This window comes from Phasianus colchicus, chromosome 6 (genome assembly GCF_987193195.1).
Source record: "Phasianus colchicus chromosome 6, bPhaCol1.hap1.1, whole genome shotgun sequence".
NCBI classification, from domain to species: Eukaryota; Metazoa; Chordata; class Aves; order Galliformes; family Phasianidae; genus Phasianus; species Phasianus colchicus.
In genome coordinates this window covers 25,090,936-25,109,738 of record NC_143441.1, presented here as the reverse complement: position 1 = coordinate 25,109,738, position 18,803 = coordinate 25,090,936, and the positions used below count along the sequence as shown (strand labels likewise).

Below are 18,803 nucleotides of genomic sequence, written 5' to 3'. Positions count from 1 at the left end.
GTATATGTAACACTGTCTTTTGAAGATTGTGATTTAAAAAAAAAAAAAAACAAAACCAAAACCAACAACAAAAGCAAACCCAAACAACTACAAACCTTGAAATTCACATCAGTGATAGATTCATTTTCTTAAGGTGGGGGGAGGGACACAATAAAACAGATTTATTCTGACTTTGGAACTTGGAAAGAAATTTGCTTTAGAGGCCTAACTTGCATATCAGTATACAAGAGATGCTGTACTCTACTAATGTATTTAGATGGAACTTTTAATTTATTTATTATTTTTTGTGGGGTTGTCTTTTTTTTTTTCTTTTCCTGTCTTTCCTCTTGAGAAAACAGTTTTGGACATACAACATTTTCATTCTTGCTATTTTCTGCAGAGGTGCATTAATTTTTCTGACTGCTTTAGAGTTTGACTTAATTGTGACCAAATCTTATAGAAGCTTATTAACAGTAGCAGAATATCAGAATATCAAGGCAGTTTGGGAGCTTATATTATATTCAGTGCTTATATTAAATGCTTTTTGACCTTAATTATGTTGAAATGCTTTTATAAAGCCCGTTATTCTAGAAGAAGCAGAAATTGTCTTCTCTTTCTTTAAGATATCTACAGATTAATAACTGCCTAAAGACAAAGCCATATAATTCTAAATTGTTACTTAGTGTAGCAGAAATGCTGGTCACAGCTTGAACCAGTGATTGAGCACCTGGTGTGAAGGCAGGGCCAACCCAGAGGAGCTCAGGGGCATGCAATGCTTCTCCAGGATCTGCCCCTTCTCAGACCTCATGTAAGGGTTGGCAGTGGAGGTGAGGGTGTCTCATCTGGAGATCCGTGCCTGCTGGAGGCCTACTAAGGGTAAGCACTTTTTCTCCCTTTGTTTCTGTGGCTGCTGCACTGGGGCTTGTTCTCATTTGCTGTAGCCTGGGATTGTGCCAACTTGCTACAATTGCTGTACTTTCCATCACATTACATCATAATGCTTAGACACTTCAAGTCTTTAAATAGTTAGGCCTAGTGGAAAGGCCTAGAGGACCCGCAGAAATCCCACGTGTAGAATCATAGAATTACTCAGGTTGGAAGGAACCTCAAGGATCATCAAGTCCAACCGCAGCCTAACCATAGTACCCTAACAACCCTCTGCTAAATCATATCTCTGAGCACCACATCCAAAAGGCTCTTAAACACATCCAGGGAAACCCTGTTCATTCTGTGCACTTCAAGTTACTGAGCGCATACGCTTCAGAAATAATTTCCCAGATTTTCCTAAGAGATTGAGTTTTATTTTAAGTAACTTGGATTGGAGCCTCTGTAAATAATTTGTATTCAGAGGAGGCCTGAGCCTTAAGGTGGTACCAACTTGCATGGTGTTAACTGCAGGGTTTATTTGTTTAAATCTGTCGTCCATTTTGGGCTTGTAAATAAGCAATCCCAAGCCATAAAGTGATCTGGGAACTGTGTGCACCAAATATAATTTCTCTTGTTATTAGTCTCAAGGCTCTACTGAATTCCAGTATGATCCAAGATCTTCTAAGAGAAGCTGTTTTTAACTTCTTTCTAAAAATAGCCTTATGTAGAAATGGCGAACCTCCAATCACTTCAGAGGCAGCCAGTTTTAAAAACAGTATCACACATAGACAATCACATCCTCTTATCTCAGATGATTGAAAATGTTTTGAAAATGTGTTCCCCTTCTTAAAGGCTCAGGCATTAGGCATGTTACCACACAATTAACTGTAAGCATAGAAAGGTTTTGTAAAAGATCTGCACTTCTTATCTAACTGTAAAGAAAGGACTGGTAATGAGAGCTGGACATAGGGTCCTGTTACAAGAAAATGAATGAAGAGAAAGCGTGCTGAGGAATGGAGCTTTAGTAGCTGCTAAAACTGCAGACAAAAAGCTGCTTGGATAGAACATAGCAAGCTGTGGAAGTAAGTAATGCTGATTTTACTCCAATAGTGATAGATAATAGGGAGGAATAAAGAACACAGCAACATTTTGTATGTAAACATTTGAAATGAATTTATTAAAAAAAATCATTTGTACAATTGGGTCATACAGTGTTCTCCTGTATGTCTTAAATTAAAAGCCTCCAGCTTTTAAAAATGCTGCCCTGTACAGAAGTGCTAACATAAAACTAGTGTTTATGTTCATAAACCAGCACTATACATTACTAAATATCACTAAATAGTCTCTTCAGCAGTGTGAACGAGTGGAGAAGAGGTAAAAACCAGACTTAGTGGTCTTTCAGGGCATCCTCCTCCTCATTACAGCTCAGTCTTCAGCAGCTTCAGTGCTTTCTGCATATTTGAATACACTAGAAATGAAATATTCATGCATGTTATTTTTGTTGCAACTTCCTCTGCCAGTGACCAGTTACTGTAAAGAAATGTCATTATTATTAAAGCTGTGTTCAAAAGCCAACAGCTATAATGAATTTGATGCACTGTGCATCTTATGAACTCTGGTAACCTGGAGATGTAGGGCTTTATAATGGTTTTTTAAACACCTCATAAAATGAATATAAAGACAGATCTATATTTTTCTGAGCTTGAGCCCCCTGCACTTGTCCTCAAAGGACTTGTAAAGCCAAGCATATAACAGGACAAGCTGATGCAGTAAGTCGTGCAGTTACACCCTTCCCAAACCTACCCTACTGGCAGATAATGGTCTTTCAGCAAGCACTAGGTGCACGTGGGTAATGCCTGGTGCTATCCAGGAAAAGATGTGACTGCTTTGAGAACATGTAACTTACACAGAGAAATGTCAGAGGGCTCATATGCATAGAGACGGTTTGAGTATCTTCCAGTAATATCCGCTCTCACAGTCAGGGAAGGATCTGGAAAAGAGGAAGAGAAAAGTTGCAGAGCAGAAGAGGAATCTTGAAAGGAAATCTTCCTGATCTTCTGCTTGCTTCCTAAGTTTTCCTGCAAGACAAATCTGCTTCCACTAACAACCAACTCACCTTCATTCTATGAAGTAACTGAACTTCTATGTTAAGCATTTTGTTTGCAGTTTTGTTAGGAAGTAGGTTTGGTTCTGATCTGTGTTTGATCAGCCTTAGACCCATGTCACTGCATAGTGCATGAGTTAACTCCATATGCTGAGACTGCTTTCAGCCTACAGATCTTATTAAGAAAGAATCAAAAGAAGGAAGAAAATAGCAGTTGCTGTGGTCTACTGAAAATGATCCTTGTGACCTAGGTTTATAGGGATATGTTAGTGATAGGTGTACCTGAATACAGGGGGGCTGTCATCTGAGAAGTACTCACCAATGAACAAAATCCGAGGGACGTACTGGCCGTCAGGTGCAAGGTTCTTGTCTGTGGTTTCGTACTGGAAGAAAGCAGATGAGGTTCTAGGTCAAGATTGCAAGACAGCATGTAACATGGATGTTTTCTTATTCTTTATGCTTGGCATAATGCAGGCTAAGCAATACATTAACAATTTCAGAAATCCACTGCCTGGGATACAATCTTTAAACTGCTAGAGCTGAGAATTGATGATAACAATTAATGACAGTATTACATTAAAATTTAAATTCCTTCCTATTTAGTAGTTATGGGAGCTGGAGTTGAAAGAGCTTTGTGACTAAATCTATTATGCTCCAGCACTGAGCATTTTTCCTAGCCAATCCCAGCTGTAAAAGTGCCTACTTAGAGCTAGAAGAGCCATAATCAAAAATAAAGCTTTATTGCTTTCACCTGAAGTATGAAAGGGACACTTACCACAAGGTTCAGGAGAATGAATTTTTCAGCCAATTTCTGTATTTCCTTATGTTCAGCAAAGACCTTCTTGAGTGCTAGAATGAAAGCAGTGAAGAATAATTTTTTTTTAAAGGCCTGTAATATTGCCCTAGAGAAGAAAATTCAAACAAACTGATAGAATGAACATGAGAACATGCAGTTTACAGTTAGAGCAAATAAAAATTTTATGTCTATTGCACTGACAGATGATTAACTCCGTTTTATTCTTTATTCTGTGGTGAAGAGTGAGCGTGGTGGTACTTTTTTTTTTTTTCCGTGCCGAATTCTTACCTTGGCTGTGTGGGCAGTCATCCAGGTGGTGGATAATCATCAGGGGCTTATTGCTGGGGGAGAGGAAGGAGCCCGGTTAGCGGAGCGGTGCGCGGGGCGGCCGGTAGGGGGCGCGGTAGCGCGGGGGCGCCCTACCTGTTCTTGGAGCGGAAGAGGGCTTCCTCGTACGTCTGCGTCCAGATGAGCTGGTCCCCCCAGCCTGCCCAGGGGAAAGGAGAGGGTAGGAAAAACTCACATACATACACGTGAGATCTGTACTATCTATGTGTTTTTACCTCTGGAGAGTGTTTGAGGCAGTTTTGGTTTAGTGCTAGTCTCCTTCGTCTCCTTCTTGCCTATATCTTTTGCCAGAACGCAGGAGATGGCCACGAGCAGCAGGAACACGGACACGTAGCTCTTCTCCATGGCTGCCCCTGGGATGAGGAAGAGAGTCTTCATCTCCCCGTGCCTCTGTGCTGCTGGTTCTGAGGTGCAGCCGGAGGCACCGCCGTGGTCAGGTATGCAGCTGAGTGAGTCAGCTAACTGCTCCAGGTGGGGGCTCCAGGGAGTGTAAGAGAAGGGAGAGGTTTGCTCTGCAGAGAGTCATGAAGGATTTGGCTGCTTTCTGCTGTGTTCCTGCCATTGACCTGTGGTCCTCTTAAGGTGCGCACCTGTGTTAAGTTTCTCTCTCTTCCTTTTTCATACATTGAGTTTGCTCAGTGAAACAACAATTTTGTCGATTTCAAAAGTACTTCTAAGTCCTCATGAACTCCTATCTCATTCTGGATCTCCCACTGATAAAGTTACTGGGCAGTTTAACAGCATGGGCATTGACAAATTAACTCATGTCAGCTCTTCATCCCTTTTGCAGCAAGAGCAACTCAGATGAGATGTAGAAGTCTAAGCTGGGTTTAATAGTGATCCATTAGCATAGACACAGCCTAATGCTGCTGTTGAAACTGTAAACTGTCCTGTCTCCTCTAATTAGCATCATCTAATCCTGAAAAGCAGTAGCATCTATAATAGAATGAGTGGGGAACAGTGAGAACTGAAGTGCATTTTGTCATTATAAGCAGCACAAAGCAAATTGCTTGTCCTGCACCTGTCTGAGGCATGGGGGTGGAGATGAGGCATGACTGATGGAAGCTCCTCAGCATTTCAGCTGGGATGCTTTGAAGGGGGAAAACGCTTTAGCATGACCCTGTTTTCTCATTAAACTTATTCCTAAAACTGAAATACCAGTATATTGGGTACTGTAGAAAGATGTAAGGAATTCCAAAACCAATACAGAAAATTCGAAACATTCATGCAAAAATTTAAACAGACAGCTTTTAAAATTCAGACAATGAAAATGAGGAGTCTGGGAAAATAGAGTCTTTTCTCTGGTTAAGAACTGCAGGAGGAGGCATTAGCTGAATCTGCATCAGTGATACGATGTTCTTAACTGCTGGGTGTCCAATAGACCTCTAAGCATCCACAGAGTGGATTTCAAGAGCATGAAATAGGATTTTGCAGGAGACTACCTGTCCCAAGAAAAGTCTCCTTGGCTAGGAAGAAAACTGAGTAAATTTACATTAAATATAATGGATTTTCAAGGCTGCCTTGAGTTGTTTTAGCTGTAGCCATGTCAAGGAAGTAATGCTTACTGAAAGGAGAAAACATAAATAAATAAAGGTATTGGATGACAAGGAAGTCAAAGACCAGGCAAAGTTTACGCTGTTGCTGGTGCAGAAAGCCAAGGCAGAAACATTAAACCTCCTCTTTGAAATCTTCCCCTTTGGGAGGCTGTGTGCACTTCTGCATAGCTTTTTGCCCGATAAAGCCCCTTCTCTCCTGCGTCTTGTAACTTGCAAAGAAATCGTATCTCTGTGTGTCCTTATGGCTAGGAGCTGTGCTGTGCCCACACTGCTGCCTCTCCCTCCCCTTGCTGCAGCCCCAGTTAGCCCAGTGTTATGCAGGCAGTTCAGAAGAGTGAGCGCTGCCTTACCGTGTGCGTTCAGCCAGGTGCTTGCCGGGGTGTGAAGGTGTTCCTGGTCACAGTGAGAGCACCACGCTCCCTCCTGCCTATTTATGCACCTTTGCACTCCCCGTCTCCACCCATGAGCTTTGAATTTGAATACTATTCCCAAAGAGATACACTTGCCAATCTTTCCCATACCAAAGCATTCAGGGTTAATTTTGTTATGAATTAATACCACACTTTCCTGCTGTGCACCGACTGTAAAGCTCAGAGATGTTTCTGGGGGCTTTTTAGAACATTTAGGAAAGTGATTTAAAAATGCTGGCAAAGATCCAAGTCCAGGTAAGCTTAAGTTGAGACTCCTGATTTGCCTGAGGAGTGATTTGTCTTTTTTTGATTGGCTGGAAAACGCACATGGGTCACTGTTCCTTTATTCCTCTGAAAAAGTTAAATTGGTGACTCAGAGCTCCAGAAGTTAATTAGGTAATTATACATGTATGTATACAAGCACAAATAACACCACACGAGAAAAGTTTAATGAAATGTAAGAGAACAGTTATTAAGCTCTTGGCAGGGAGGTATTTTGTAGCTACAGGAACTGTGCTTACAAGCTGAGGCTTAAATAAGAGTTTAACTCAAATTCCAAGTTTAATCAGTTGTGTGGACACATACACAGTGAAAACCATCCCTTTTAGATTTCAGACTCTCATATAATGAGGCAGCTCTCTCCCATGTGTCCATCTTGGTGCTACAGGGCCTACCCTAATCCTTCCTCAGTGCAGTGAAAGGGTCTTTGCACAACTGGCTGAAACAAAAATGTGTTCTCCTAGGTGCAGGCCTCCTGTGTTCTAGTGTGATTGAAACTACAGATTTACAGTGAGGGCTGAGCATTACTCAGCTGGATGAGCAAAATCCATCCGATACATAGGTTTACTCTCTGAGATCTATAGTGTTCCTCTGATGGCTGTTCATGACATGCATGTTTTTTGAATATACTTAAGAGCAAATAGTACTTTGGATCACTTTAAGAGAATCTTTTGTAAAGATTAATTGGGAAAATGGGGTAAGAAGTGAGATGTTGAACTCAAACAAGGAAACAGCTGCTTTTGTTTTCATGTGTGCAGCAGTGCCATGCTTTGCTTAGGTGCTTGACATATGAAAAGGGTGAAATCCAACTCCCAGGGAGGTCAGTCACTGTAATGTCTGTTTTTGTATGGTTTATTTTATCTACAGTCTGTCAAGGAATAAAATGAGAGAGCATATGAATTCATGTTTCTGCTCTGGTCCTCCTGTCTGAGGAACTGGAGATGTATTTTGTTAGGTTCAACATCATGTATTCAAAGCGCATCCATGCAGTTTCCTCTAAAACACTCATTAAAATAAGTTTATGGGATCCACATGTGGATGTGTGAGTACTCGCTTTGGACAGTCTGGTTACATCCTTAATCTCAGTGCACATATATGAGTCAAAGATTGGGTACTCGTGTCTGAAATCTTGGTCTTAGACAATCAGAACTTAGTGTACTGTTAGTGATTGCCATCTCAGGCTGCACCTGGTACCATCTGGCAGTTTTAAGCCTGTAATGGAAGTTGTTGTTATTCCCTGGTTAAGTAAGCTAATGAGCAGGTAGGCTTCTACTCACACACTTGGAGTAAAAATGAATGTTGCCTAAAACTGCATTCTCAAGACTGAATGCATATACACACCTTGACTTCAGCCTTAAGTGAATTTCTACTTATTTTGTACCCTTGCTTTCTTCTGTTTTCAGAAGATGCACTTTTGCCCACTTTTGCATAGCTTTATCCTGATTTTTAAGAGTAGCTGCCTACTGGAAGTTCAGTCATTGAAACACAGTTTTCACAAGGTCTGTACTGTCATCTCAAGCCTGGTGGTCTCAAAGGAGTTGGTTAAACAGATCTCTAAACCAGCCTTGTGCTGGGTTAATGAAGAGAGAGGGGTCCTCAGCCTTCTCCACAGCTCCCTGCCTGGGACTGAGGCTGCACCAGGCTGCTTGATGTGTGTTGGTAATCAAATCCTACCCTAAGTGTTCTAGGAGAACTTGAAACAAAGCAGGAATAGAAGGCCCAGAAGGTTTTCCTCTTTTGCTATGTAGACCCCAATACTGCTGATGTTTAACATCTTTATAAAGCTAGTAAATGGATTTTTCCTTTGGTTTTCATTCCTTTGTTCTTTAGGTTGCCTTGCTCATCATGTTACACAGAAATAATCACGCTCGGCACTGGTATTATAGCCCTTTTAATGTCATTTTATGTAGCTGATTTTTTTTCTTCTGTAATAAGCTTTAGACCTCACACAGAAGCACAGGGAATTTGGTTCAGCTGCTTTTCCTAATTTCATTAAAAATACATGCTTTCAAGTTATATCTATCGCTCAGAATAAAAGCAAATGCTTTACGCAGGAGGAATTTAAGCAGAGAATGAAATGACAGTAACAATCTAGAAATACTCCAAGTTGAAGCCAGAGAATGGTGTATCTGGGAGTCAGTGAGCTTCCAGTGCTGCCAGAGCAGTGGCACACTGTTAGACACAGTGACTGAAAGTAGAATACATTAATTTGAGAACTGGTCAAACCTCTTTTGCCACTGCTTTAACCATGTTGACTGAATAGTGTGTGTGTATATGTATATATACACACATTTCACCACATTAACTGAATAGCATATATATATATATATATATTTACACACATATTTCACTTGAAAACTGCTTGAATGAAATTTGCCTTATAGTTTTTCTGGAAAACCTTTAACCCTACATTTTAAAAGCTCTAACACCTCTGAATGAATTTCTCTATTGACTTGGAGTACTTACTGTTTATTAGTAGTACTTACAAAATTGGATAGCAGAAGAAATTATTAGGATTTAAAATATTGTGTTCTTATAAGTGCCTGGTCTTTTGATCACTGCTTTAAAAACAAAATATCATTCTGCAAGGATTTTGATGACATTCTTTCTCATTTGTGTATGCAAGTTTATAATACAAGTCAGCATCACTTGGTATAAATCAGTCTGGAATAAGCCATCTTCAACATAACCTTGGATAAACACGAGGATTTATCATGTAACCAGTTCTTACATTTTTACTCTGTTTTGAGCTGTGAAATCCTGGAATATCTGGAAGGCATTGCTGAATGATGTGTTAAAATCTGTAAGTGGTTTGAACAGCCATAGCAAATACACCTGCTCTGGTATTGTTCAGTGCCCTTTCTCACAACAGTAAGGAAGCTATCAAGATCTGTGACCAGACAGGCTCAAGACTTTCAGTATACATGGAACTTAATTGTTCACCTTGTATTTAGTAAGAGAAACTCTTAGATTTGACTCTGAAACGAGATATTCAGTGAAGGATGAGGAAGGGTTCTTTGCTAGAACGGATTGTCATGAGGAGGTACCTCAGCCTATGGAAAGGACTGCTTATCTAGTTGTCTTAGCTAGGCTAGTTAATTATAACTGAAAAGGCTTCATGCCTGAATTCTTGTACTTGGTTATAAGTAAATGCATTTTAGTTAGTTTAAATAATTAGCTGTGTTTAAAACAAAAAATAAATTCTGTACTTGGGGTTAAAGCCAATGTTTTCAGTTTGAATAACTGATTTTCGGTTTTTCAGAATTGCTTGAATCTGTAAGCCTACGGTTTTCTACTTTTACTGTTCTGTAATGCATGTGGATGGAGGGGGGACTTTGGGGTATTGAACAGCTTAATTCTGCACCTGGTATCACATGGAGGGTTTTAATTAATGTTTTTCTGCTAATCTAAATTGTTTTTAAAACCTGCCTCCCCTGCCCATTGACGGATAAGCTCTGTTATAAGGAAAGCAGCTGGAGCTGCCCCCTTACTGTGATTGGTGTTTGCTGCCTTGTATTCAGTGTTCTTATTTTGAATTTATGTTTGGTTATTTGTAGCCCAGACATAGAGTATTCAGTTTTCCTAGTGGTTTACTTCAAAGATGAGGAGTTTTTTTGACTTCTAGTAAGTACCAGTGCTCTGTGCACTGATAAAAATTTCTGTTTTTTTTTCGTTGGAACATTTCAGATGCCAAACCCATCTATAAATCAATTGAAAAAAAATAAGTCTTTCTTGCAACGGATGCAACCCTGTACCAGTATGTGCTCTGCATTTCTATAAGTGCCTGACAGGTGGTCAGGTGCAATAAGAAACACGGGATGCTGGCTCTGACTCCCAGAATTGGTCTCCAAGTTGTAATGGAGAGGAATCTCTCTATTCTTAAATGAAGCTTTCCCTCCTCATTTACTTTTTTTATTTTAATGTATATCCACACTGATTTGTAAATTTGTCTGCCCCACGGTGCTTTGTGCCAGTAGCGATACTGCTGACATAAGGACACAATTTTCAGCCTCACTACTACTTGCATGCTAATCTCACGTGATTAAATATTACTTTTGTGTTCAAGCTAATATCCTAATAAGCATTCTCTATGCAATGGAGCACAGTTCTTCTCTGTTGTTGGTGCTGCTGCTTGTTTTCTTCAAGCTCTGCAGGCTGTAGTGGTGTTGGCAATACTGGCTGGCATGATGTGATCCACAGCAGCCTCTGTCTTCTGCCAAACTTTTGACATTGCCCTGGCTTGTGCATCCAACACAGAATGTAAAGTGCTATCAATCACTTGGATTGCTTAGAGTCTAAGGGACTCCTTAGAGGTTCAGCAGGTAGCAGTGGATGATAAAACAGTGTATGAGCTGTAGCTTGGGAGATTCATAGTGGACATCAGGAAGATCATTTTCATGAGAAGGATTGTGTAGCAGTGGCACAGGTTATCCAGAGAAGTGGGAGGACATCTTTGCTGTCAGATTTCCAAGAGCTGGCTCAATGAATTTGGATCTTATCATTATTCAGTGATCGTACAGAGGGAGGGGGTTGGAAAGAGGATCTTCAACATGCTTCTGACTTTCAACAGTTTAACAGTTTATAACGTGAACCTTGCAATTACACAGCAGTCGGTTCCATCTGGCTCATGCTACTAGGCAGTTCCTACTGCTTCTGAAGGCTTCTTGCTACAATTCTTGTTGTCAAATATTGACATAATATACTTTATTTATACAGTATCTTAATGACATGTCATAGACCACTGGTTTGGCTTCCCATTGAGAAAAGTCATTCTGTTGTACAATGCTTCAAGCTTCTTTTTTTTTTTTTTTTTTTTTCCTCACCTAAATACATACTAAAAATTAGCTATATATCTGTGCTGTTTTCTAAAATCTCATATTTGCCAATACAGCAGGAACATTCAGGACACACACTTTAAAATGGTCTTAAGAAAAAAATCCTTAGAAATCCTTGTAGAGCTACAAATTCTGACAACACCAATGACAGAATTCTTCCCCTTTTTTTGAATTATCTGATTGTATGAATGTCTTTTTTTTCCCCTGGATTTTCACTACTCTTCATGCCTAAATGCCACTTAGTGGATCACAGGAAAAAGAGTCTTACTCTCTGTTCCTTTGCAGAGTAGCTCTTTATTGCCAGTAATCTCCTAGCACACTTTACCAGTATTAGTATTATGTGTTTCTTGCTAAGGAAGGAGAATTCGTGCAATATGCTGGCATAAAAGCAGGATCAGTGATGGTGGTTTCTCAAAGATCATCCATTGTGAGGGAAGTTTGAGCCATTCCCTCAGTCAAAAACATCAAAATGCAGTTAACTTGGGTGAGAGATGTAGGATGTTTCTGCAATAACACCCCCACAATAAAAGTGATAAAACAAGGACTGAGAAGAGAGTGATGTGGACCAGAACCTGGCTGAACTGCCTGTCCTAAAGGGCTGTGATCATCACGAAGTCCACCTTTAGGTCTGTTGCTAATGGTGTACCCTAGAGGTCAGTACCCAATGTAATTTAACATCTTCATTAATGGATGGAAAAAATGAATCCTTAACAAGTCTGCAGGTGATACAAAGCTGGGAGGAGTGACTGATAGACCAGATGGTTGTGCTACCCTGCAGAGGAACATTCACAGGCTGGAGAAACCTGTGGGCTGATGGGAACTTCATTAAGTTCGACATAGAGCACTGCAATGCCCTGCACCTGGGGATTTTAACCAGCTGGAGAGCAGCTTTGCCAAAAATGATTTGGAGGTCCTGGTGGGCAAAAGTTGGACAGCATCAGGCCCTTGCAGGAAGGGCTGCCAACAGCCGTGTTAGGCAGAACATTGCCAGCATGTTGAGGAAGATGAGGCCACATCTAGAGCTCTGTCATGCTCCATGCTGCAGCAGAGATATGGACATACTGTAGGAAATATAGAAAATGGCTTTAAATGTGGTGAATTAGCTGGAACTTTTCAACCTGTAGAAGAGGAGGCTCAGAGGTCTCTTATTAATCAATATTGATGGGTAGAAGTAAAGATAGAGAAGATAGAGAAGAATCTGGGTCTGTCAAGTGAGAGATTAAGAGGAAATGGGCCCAATTGAAATTTAGGAACTTCAATACAAATGCAAGAGAAATCTTTGTTTGTTTGTTAATTTTACTATTAAGATGGTTAGACAATGGAACAGGTAATCACAGAGGTTGTGGAGTCTCTAACCTTGGGCTGGAGGGTCAGTCAGAAACTCAACCAGATATGGCCTGAGCTGCTCCACCTGATCAGATGGAATTGGAGTATGTGATTCCCAGAGATGCCTTTCAAATAAAAAAATTATGTGATTTTATGATTGTGCAGTCACAGATAGGATGCTATTGCTGGAACAGTAATGACTACTTATTCAATTTTACACAAGAGATGCTCATGTTTCACTACTGTGTGGGTCATATATTAAAGAAATGTTGTTATATGATCCCTATCAGAATATTTAGCTGGCTAATTAAGCCAATTAGAATGACTTAAGGATACGTGTACTTAAAGTCTTGTTTAAAAGTTTTTGCCTGGAAATGGCAAGCACACTCCCTCAGGTGGTGACACTAAACAAGCAGTATCAGTCACAGGGAACTGATAGGAGAATGGGTGTTGCCACACTCCTGCTGGCCCCATTCCAGCTGGTCTCATGAGGCTCTATCTTCTGTTCAAATGCGTTCATACCTTCAACCGAAAGTGGCTAAAATAGAAGTGAGCTTAAGCAACGTGGTCTTCTCCATCCACCTCTTTCCTGTATCCAGCTGCACCATTGAGAGATTCCGTAAGAGACAGGATCAAGTCTCAGGTGGTCACGCCACCAATGAAATTGAGTGGAAAAGATGGAGAAGGGAAAATGATCTGAAAGCAGAGCATTTAAAGACTCACAAGGAGCTATGTGTATGTAAAATTGTGCGTATTATAGATGGCCTGATTTGGTCCACTTGTGCTTTTAACTGAATAGAAAAGATGAAATCTGGTGCCATTCTTGTTTTCTGGTGAAAAGCGTGTAGCTATCCTACCTGAATTACAGTTGAATGCAAGAGCCCTTTCTGAACAGCAGCAGGCTGGGACTTCAGTTCCTGCTCTCCTGCTGCACGCTGTGCAGCTGCTGGAGCTTCAGAGCAAACAAGCAGGGGCTGGCTGGTACCGGCCTCCTGCTGTGCTCCACAGTGGCACCAGTGGAAATAACCTGTGCTCTGCTTCCTGCCATGGTGAGGGTGTGGAAATCAGCAGCACGGGGAATATACCTGGCAGTGGTTGATTGGTCTTTGCTTAGTGTGGTGTTGGTTTGGTGGATTAGCTAGCAGTGCTGGGATACAAGATACTCATTTAATGCAGACTGCTGCTCCCTTCACTGCTTGAGAGTTTTCAGTGCCAAATACCTTACTAAAAAGCAAAAACTCCAAACAAACTGAAGGCATTGAATGGCTGACTCAAGGACACGATGTCAGTTGTCCCAGAGAGAAGCAGAGAGTAGAGGTTACGCTTTTCAGTAATACACAACATGGGTACTACATGCTTCTGCCAACAGACCATAGGCACGGAGGCCTGTAATGGGCTATTCTTGTTTGCTCTCAGCCTGCTGGTGTGTCTGTGTTCATCAGTTCTCTCATCCGTAAGCCAAAAATGGTGAATATTAGATATTTTCATTAGAATCTTATAGGACAGATATAGCTTTCACTTTTCTTCTGTGATTATCAAATAACCTGCATACAGTTGGTAGGCTCTGCCACCTGTTCTAGCTCCTTACATGTTCTGTTTTAAAATAGACACAAAGATGTCACACAGGAGCCCAAAATAACTTGCAGCTTTAGATGAGCTTGATGTGAACGCTCGGGTGTTGCAAATGTCATCCCTGTGTACATGAGAGGCTGTGCCTATGGCTAGGAGTCACAGCCTCTGGCATGTTCTGTAAAACCTTTCTCTTCTCTCCTCATATAGAAGATGACAGTCTATTAAGACTGTGCATGCAGCTAAATGCCTTCACTGTTGTTTTGTTAAACAGCAGTTCATTCCACTCATGTTTCTTCTTTCTATCAACCAATAGGGTTGTAGCACCTGTACTTCCCTGTGAACTTCCTGGTTGATGTGTGCAATGTATCAGCATCTGTGCAGGGAGCAGTCCCACTTTCTGCTCTTACTGTGGTGGCCGAGCACCGGAAGTAAATAAATAACTTTCTTATTACTAGTATTAAAGTAGAATCATCTGAAAAGCCTAAGCGCCTAGTGAACTGCAGGAAGCTACGTCTTGAACTAGGATACTGTCCTCCTGATGATTATCACTGTTCTGCCCATGAAACTTAGGTGCTAATGCACTGTAATAATAGGAATTTCCCAACTGTATCTCTGAAGCAAGCCAGTTGATTTTGAAAGAAAACCAGCAATTAGGAACTTAAATCTCATAATGCAAGCAGCTATACCTTTTAACTGTTTTCTTGCAGTCTGTAAGAATTTCTGAGAGTGTATGTGCATGTGCTAGTGCCTGTGCAGTGAAAATGTTTTGTGTTACAGATATTGTGGGGTGCTCAGATAATTCAACAGGACCAATTCCCACATATGCATACACTTAACAAAGTGAAGGCCTAGCTACTCACAGGCTTTTTAGTTCCTTTTATTCTGGAAAATAAGAAAAAATGGCTTGATTTAATAAATCTTTTCCAAATAACTATGTGCCTTGGAATATACTTAAATTCCAGCTTCTCTATGCAACTCTCTTCCATCTATCTTAATGTAATTTCTAAAAGTTATGATGTTAAACCCAAACTTTGTTATTGACCACATATCAGTTCCTTTTTATAACGGAATCCTACTGTGATGGTCTGTTAGGGATCTCTGAGCCTAAAAATGTACAGGGCAGCCAGCGCTGAGTCAGTCTGAAACTGAACAACCCCTGCTTTTCCTGAGAGCATCAGCAGGTCTAATAAAATAATTCTCCTTCCCTTACAACTGGTTTCTATAGAAACTTTCCTTGGTGGAACATTTTGACATGGAAGATGCGTCATGGCAGGAACTAAATTCTGTAAACCCACCTAGTCAAGCACATGAAAATGCTTCTCCAGTTTTCTTTGTTTCACTGACTTCTACCTTGTGAATCTTGCCTACAATGACTTGCAGGGCTTGTGAGCAGGAATCTGGCACAGCAGAGCTCTGGGTGTTGGCTCTCTGCTCTGTAGCACCATAGCAATTTGGGAGTGGCTTTGTTTAGTTAATAATCAAAATACACTTCCTGCTTTTAGTTTTATTAGGGAAGGCTAGAGAGAGCAGCTGTGGCTGGTAGTAGTAATGAGATTTAAGTATTATGAGAGATGAATGACAGGTTCATTTCTGTTCATGAAGGATGATATTATTTTCTATTTGTGTGTATTTACGAAGGATGGTATTGCATTCTGAACATATTGGACAACCATCCTCATGCAGTTCTCAGGTAGAAAATCTTAGACGACTATAAGTTAATGCTGGGTTTATTGTGCTAGTTAAACAGTAGCTTGCAGCTGAGTTATCCAAAGAATGTGGCTGCAGTTTTACTAACAAGATTTGAATTGCGTATAACACTAAATGCAAATAAAAGCTCCACCTATTTTAGTTTTGTTGTATCTTTCTCCACATTTTAAGATTGCATTATTCTCTAGTTCATGCTAAGTCAATGTCAAAATCTCTTATGAAAGACCTAGCAATGCTGCTTTCCTCATTAGCTGTAGGCACCAATGCTGAAAACTCAGTGTGCATCTGGGGGCTCTAATAATAGCACTAATTCTTTGTTTTAGTGAAGGTGCTCCCTCTCTGCCAACAGCCTGTTCAGAGCTTCTGCACCATGCATATCTCCAAATAACAGTGGAATCAGATTTAGGGCACTGCCATTCATTCATTTTTTCATTTCATTCAAACTTTTGCAAAGCTATGACTTACTCAACCCTTTGGAATGGACAAACTGACAATCCAGAGAATTGTTTGCTGTCAACAAATGCCTTTAGAACTACCAGTATAAAAAAATCTTAATGAAGTTTCCCTACAGGTTAATTTGCAGTAGAGCTGCAACTCTGAAACACAAAGGCTTTACAGTGATATAAATAGAAAGTTTTGGAAAATGTTGATTTATTTGAGCCTGATATTTGAGGTACAGATCAAAAGATAGGATTTTTGCTTATCAAAAGTTTTTCAAAAAAACTTTTTGGGAATAGAGTCTGTTCAAAATTTCTCACACAGAAGAAATGAAAATTGTCTAGAAAATTATTTGGGTTTCCCTTCCCCACATGAAATTGTGTTGCAGGGCATTGCCCGTGCTGTCTCTAAGTCCTGGAGATCTGTTTAGATCTGGAAGCATGATGAATGTTTTAAGCGAAGAGAATGAATCATTCACAAAGTCAGTGCTTTACAAAGGATTTAATTAGATAGGTAGTCTGGTGGGAGATCAGCTAGATGAAATAAATCATAAGAAGGTGGTGGGCAAAATCATGGCACAACAGATGAAATGGTAGAAGTACTTCTTCATAGGAGCCTTCTGCTCTTGGTAGAAAATAGGACAGCAGAACTTTGCCTAGAGTAAAATTGAGTTTTAGTGCTCCTCCAAGTGCAGTAAAGTTTTTGATGATATGAGAGCAAAAGATTTGTATTTTTTGAACTTCTGATTCGTTCCAACTGGAACTCGAGGACAAAACATCAGGGATCCCTGAGAAATTTTGGACTTAGTACTTGGATCCACAAACCAGTTCTGCAGCTGAGTCTTAATATTACTGTGTGTACACAGGATTGTGTTACCCGTGCTGGGGCTGCCGGAGCAGAGTGGTGTTGTATGTGCACACTTTAGTGCATGTTGGGGTATCACCAGGTCACAGCACAGACACATAAATGTTTGGTAAAGCTTCACTCTTGGAATTAGAAATCTTAGCTTACACAATATGACACCAGGATATATTTTAATCCCTGAAGAAATAAAATCAGCCTGTTTAACATTGAGGTTATGGTGGGAGATAGCAGAGTTGATACTGTCTTTTTGACAGGTGAAGTGCATCAGATTCTTAATTACAGATGTCTGTTAATTTCATAGCCAGGTGCTTTCATGCCTATCCATCACTTCTGCTGAGTCACTGGAGAACATACTCTTTATTCTTGGATGAGCTTTGTTATATTGCTGGGTACCCCTTCAGGCTACACAAAGAGTTTTACTTCTGCTAGATGTGGTGTTAAGGTTAAGCCAGCAGAGGTATGCCTGTGGGTCATGTGTAAGTGCTCAGTTCTGTCCTGGTTCCAGGCCAATTTCTGTAACAGAGCCGAGTCACCAGCCAAGGGTGAGATTTTATCCCACACCCTGAATTACGTGAGGGTGTGACAGTATATGTATGATTACAAGTCTTAGTTTTAAGATGATGTGGCAAGGCAAACTTCTTATTACTTACCTCACATATTTTAATTCCTTACTGTTTTTAATTTTTCTGGAGAGTGAAGATGCCAACAACCTTTGAAAAGCTCTTCTTGTGGCACGGAATGTGGATGTTAATTTATGCAAGCGATGGAGCATCTATGTATTTATGCATCCTGATACAGGATGTGATGCAGAAGTGTCCTGGAACCACCTTCCTCTTAATTCCTCATTTTAGCTGTCTTGAAAAGTTAATTGGATAGAGTTTCTCAGTTTAAGCTGTAGCTTGGCTTGTGTTTCAGCTTGGTTTAATGACCAGTCTTCTTCCAGTCTATATATATATCTAATCAGGAGATGACCTAGGTCAAATAAAATGTCTGCTGCAAATTTTGTTCTATTTGCGGTGTGTTTTGTTAAATTGATAGCAAATCTGTTCAGAACTCCTGTTGTGCAAACCCCTTTCAAAACACTTCTACCAAAGAAGTGATTTTGTCTTAGAATGTGAATGAGTGCCTCCCTATTTCTTATTGTCTCATTGTTCTCAAGTACAGTTTCAGGGCTAATGTATAGCCTTTCTATATATATCGGTGAAGGCTTCTGTTTCTCAAGCAGCTACTAATTTAAGTTTCAGAGAACTTCCTTTTGTATTAAGCAGTTATTTATAGGCTTAGATTTAAATAACTTACTCTAAATTTCAGGACTGTCCAAAATCTTGTTAACGCCTATTCCTGTTCCCTTTCCTGTTTCTAACCAATGCAAATCCACGTGTATCATTAACACCTACTCTTAGAGTTTCAAATTACTGCATCTGTCTGTTGGATCTGCTTTTTATTTTTTTTTTAATATCAATCTGAGTGTAATTATCCATGTGAAGACTGAGCAGAAAGGTCAAGGGGTCCTGCTGAAGCGTGGTACAGTAGGCCTCCTTCAGTTAATGCTCAGGAATGGGAAACAAACTTTCTTCATGGCCATTTCAAACATTTGATATCTGTTAACTTCTCTGCTGGCTGTAGCAAACTTGGAAAGCATCGCCAGCTTTGTTGATTGCTTTGTGCATAGTGATGTTAGCACTGTTCAACTGGGAGTCTTTTCACTGCTGTCAACAGCCA

The 18,803-nt window shown here is 40.3% G+C and overlaps 1 protein-coding gene and 1 long non-coding RNA gene across 3 annotated transcripts in view; one reads left to right on the top strand and one right to left on the bottom strand.

Moving 5' to 3' along the window:
- Positions 1 to 1,560: 1,560 nt before the first annotated feature.
- On the bottom strand, positions 1,561 to 6,069 carry AGR2 (anterior gradient 2, protein disulphide isomerase family member). Of its 2 annotated transcripts, XM_031590005.2 has the most exons (8): positions 6,001 to 6,069; positions 4,310 to 4,447; positions 4,170 to 4,233; positions 4,035 to 4,087; positions 3,726 to 3,799; positions 3,270 to 3,333; positions 2,753 to 2,836; positions 1,561 to 2,314 (listed from the first exon to the last, which is right to left on the bottom strand). In XM_031590005.2, exons 2-8 carry the CDS (start codon positions 4,437 to 4,439, stop codon positions 2,265 to 2,267), a joined length of 519 nt encoding a protein of 172 aa, XP_031445865.1. In that variant the 5' UTR covers positions 4,440 to 4,447; positions 6,001 to 6,069; the 3' UTR covers positions 1,561 to 2,264. The 2 variants fall into 2 exon arrangements, with proteins under 2 accessions (XP_031445865.1, XP_031445864.1); XM_031590004.2 differs by lacking the exon at positions 6,001 to 6,069 and having other exon boundaries at positions 4,310 to 4,472.
- LOC149917501 (uncharacterized) overlaps positions 4,181 to 18,803 on the top strand; it is a 116,615-nt gene continuing 101,992 nt past the window's right edge. Inside the window, exons 1-2 of the long non-coding RNA XR_016467496.1 lie at positions 4,181 to 4,254; positions 4,386 to 4,531. This is a non-coding gene — a long non-coding RNA (uncharacterized LOC149917501). The remainder of the gene's footprint in view (positions 4,255 to 4,385; positions 4,532 to 18,803) is intronic.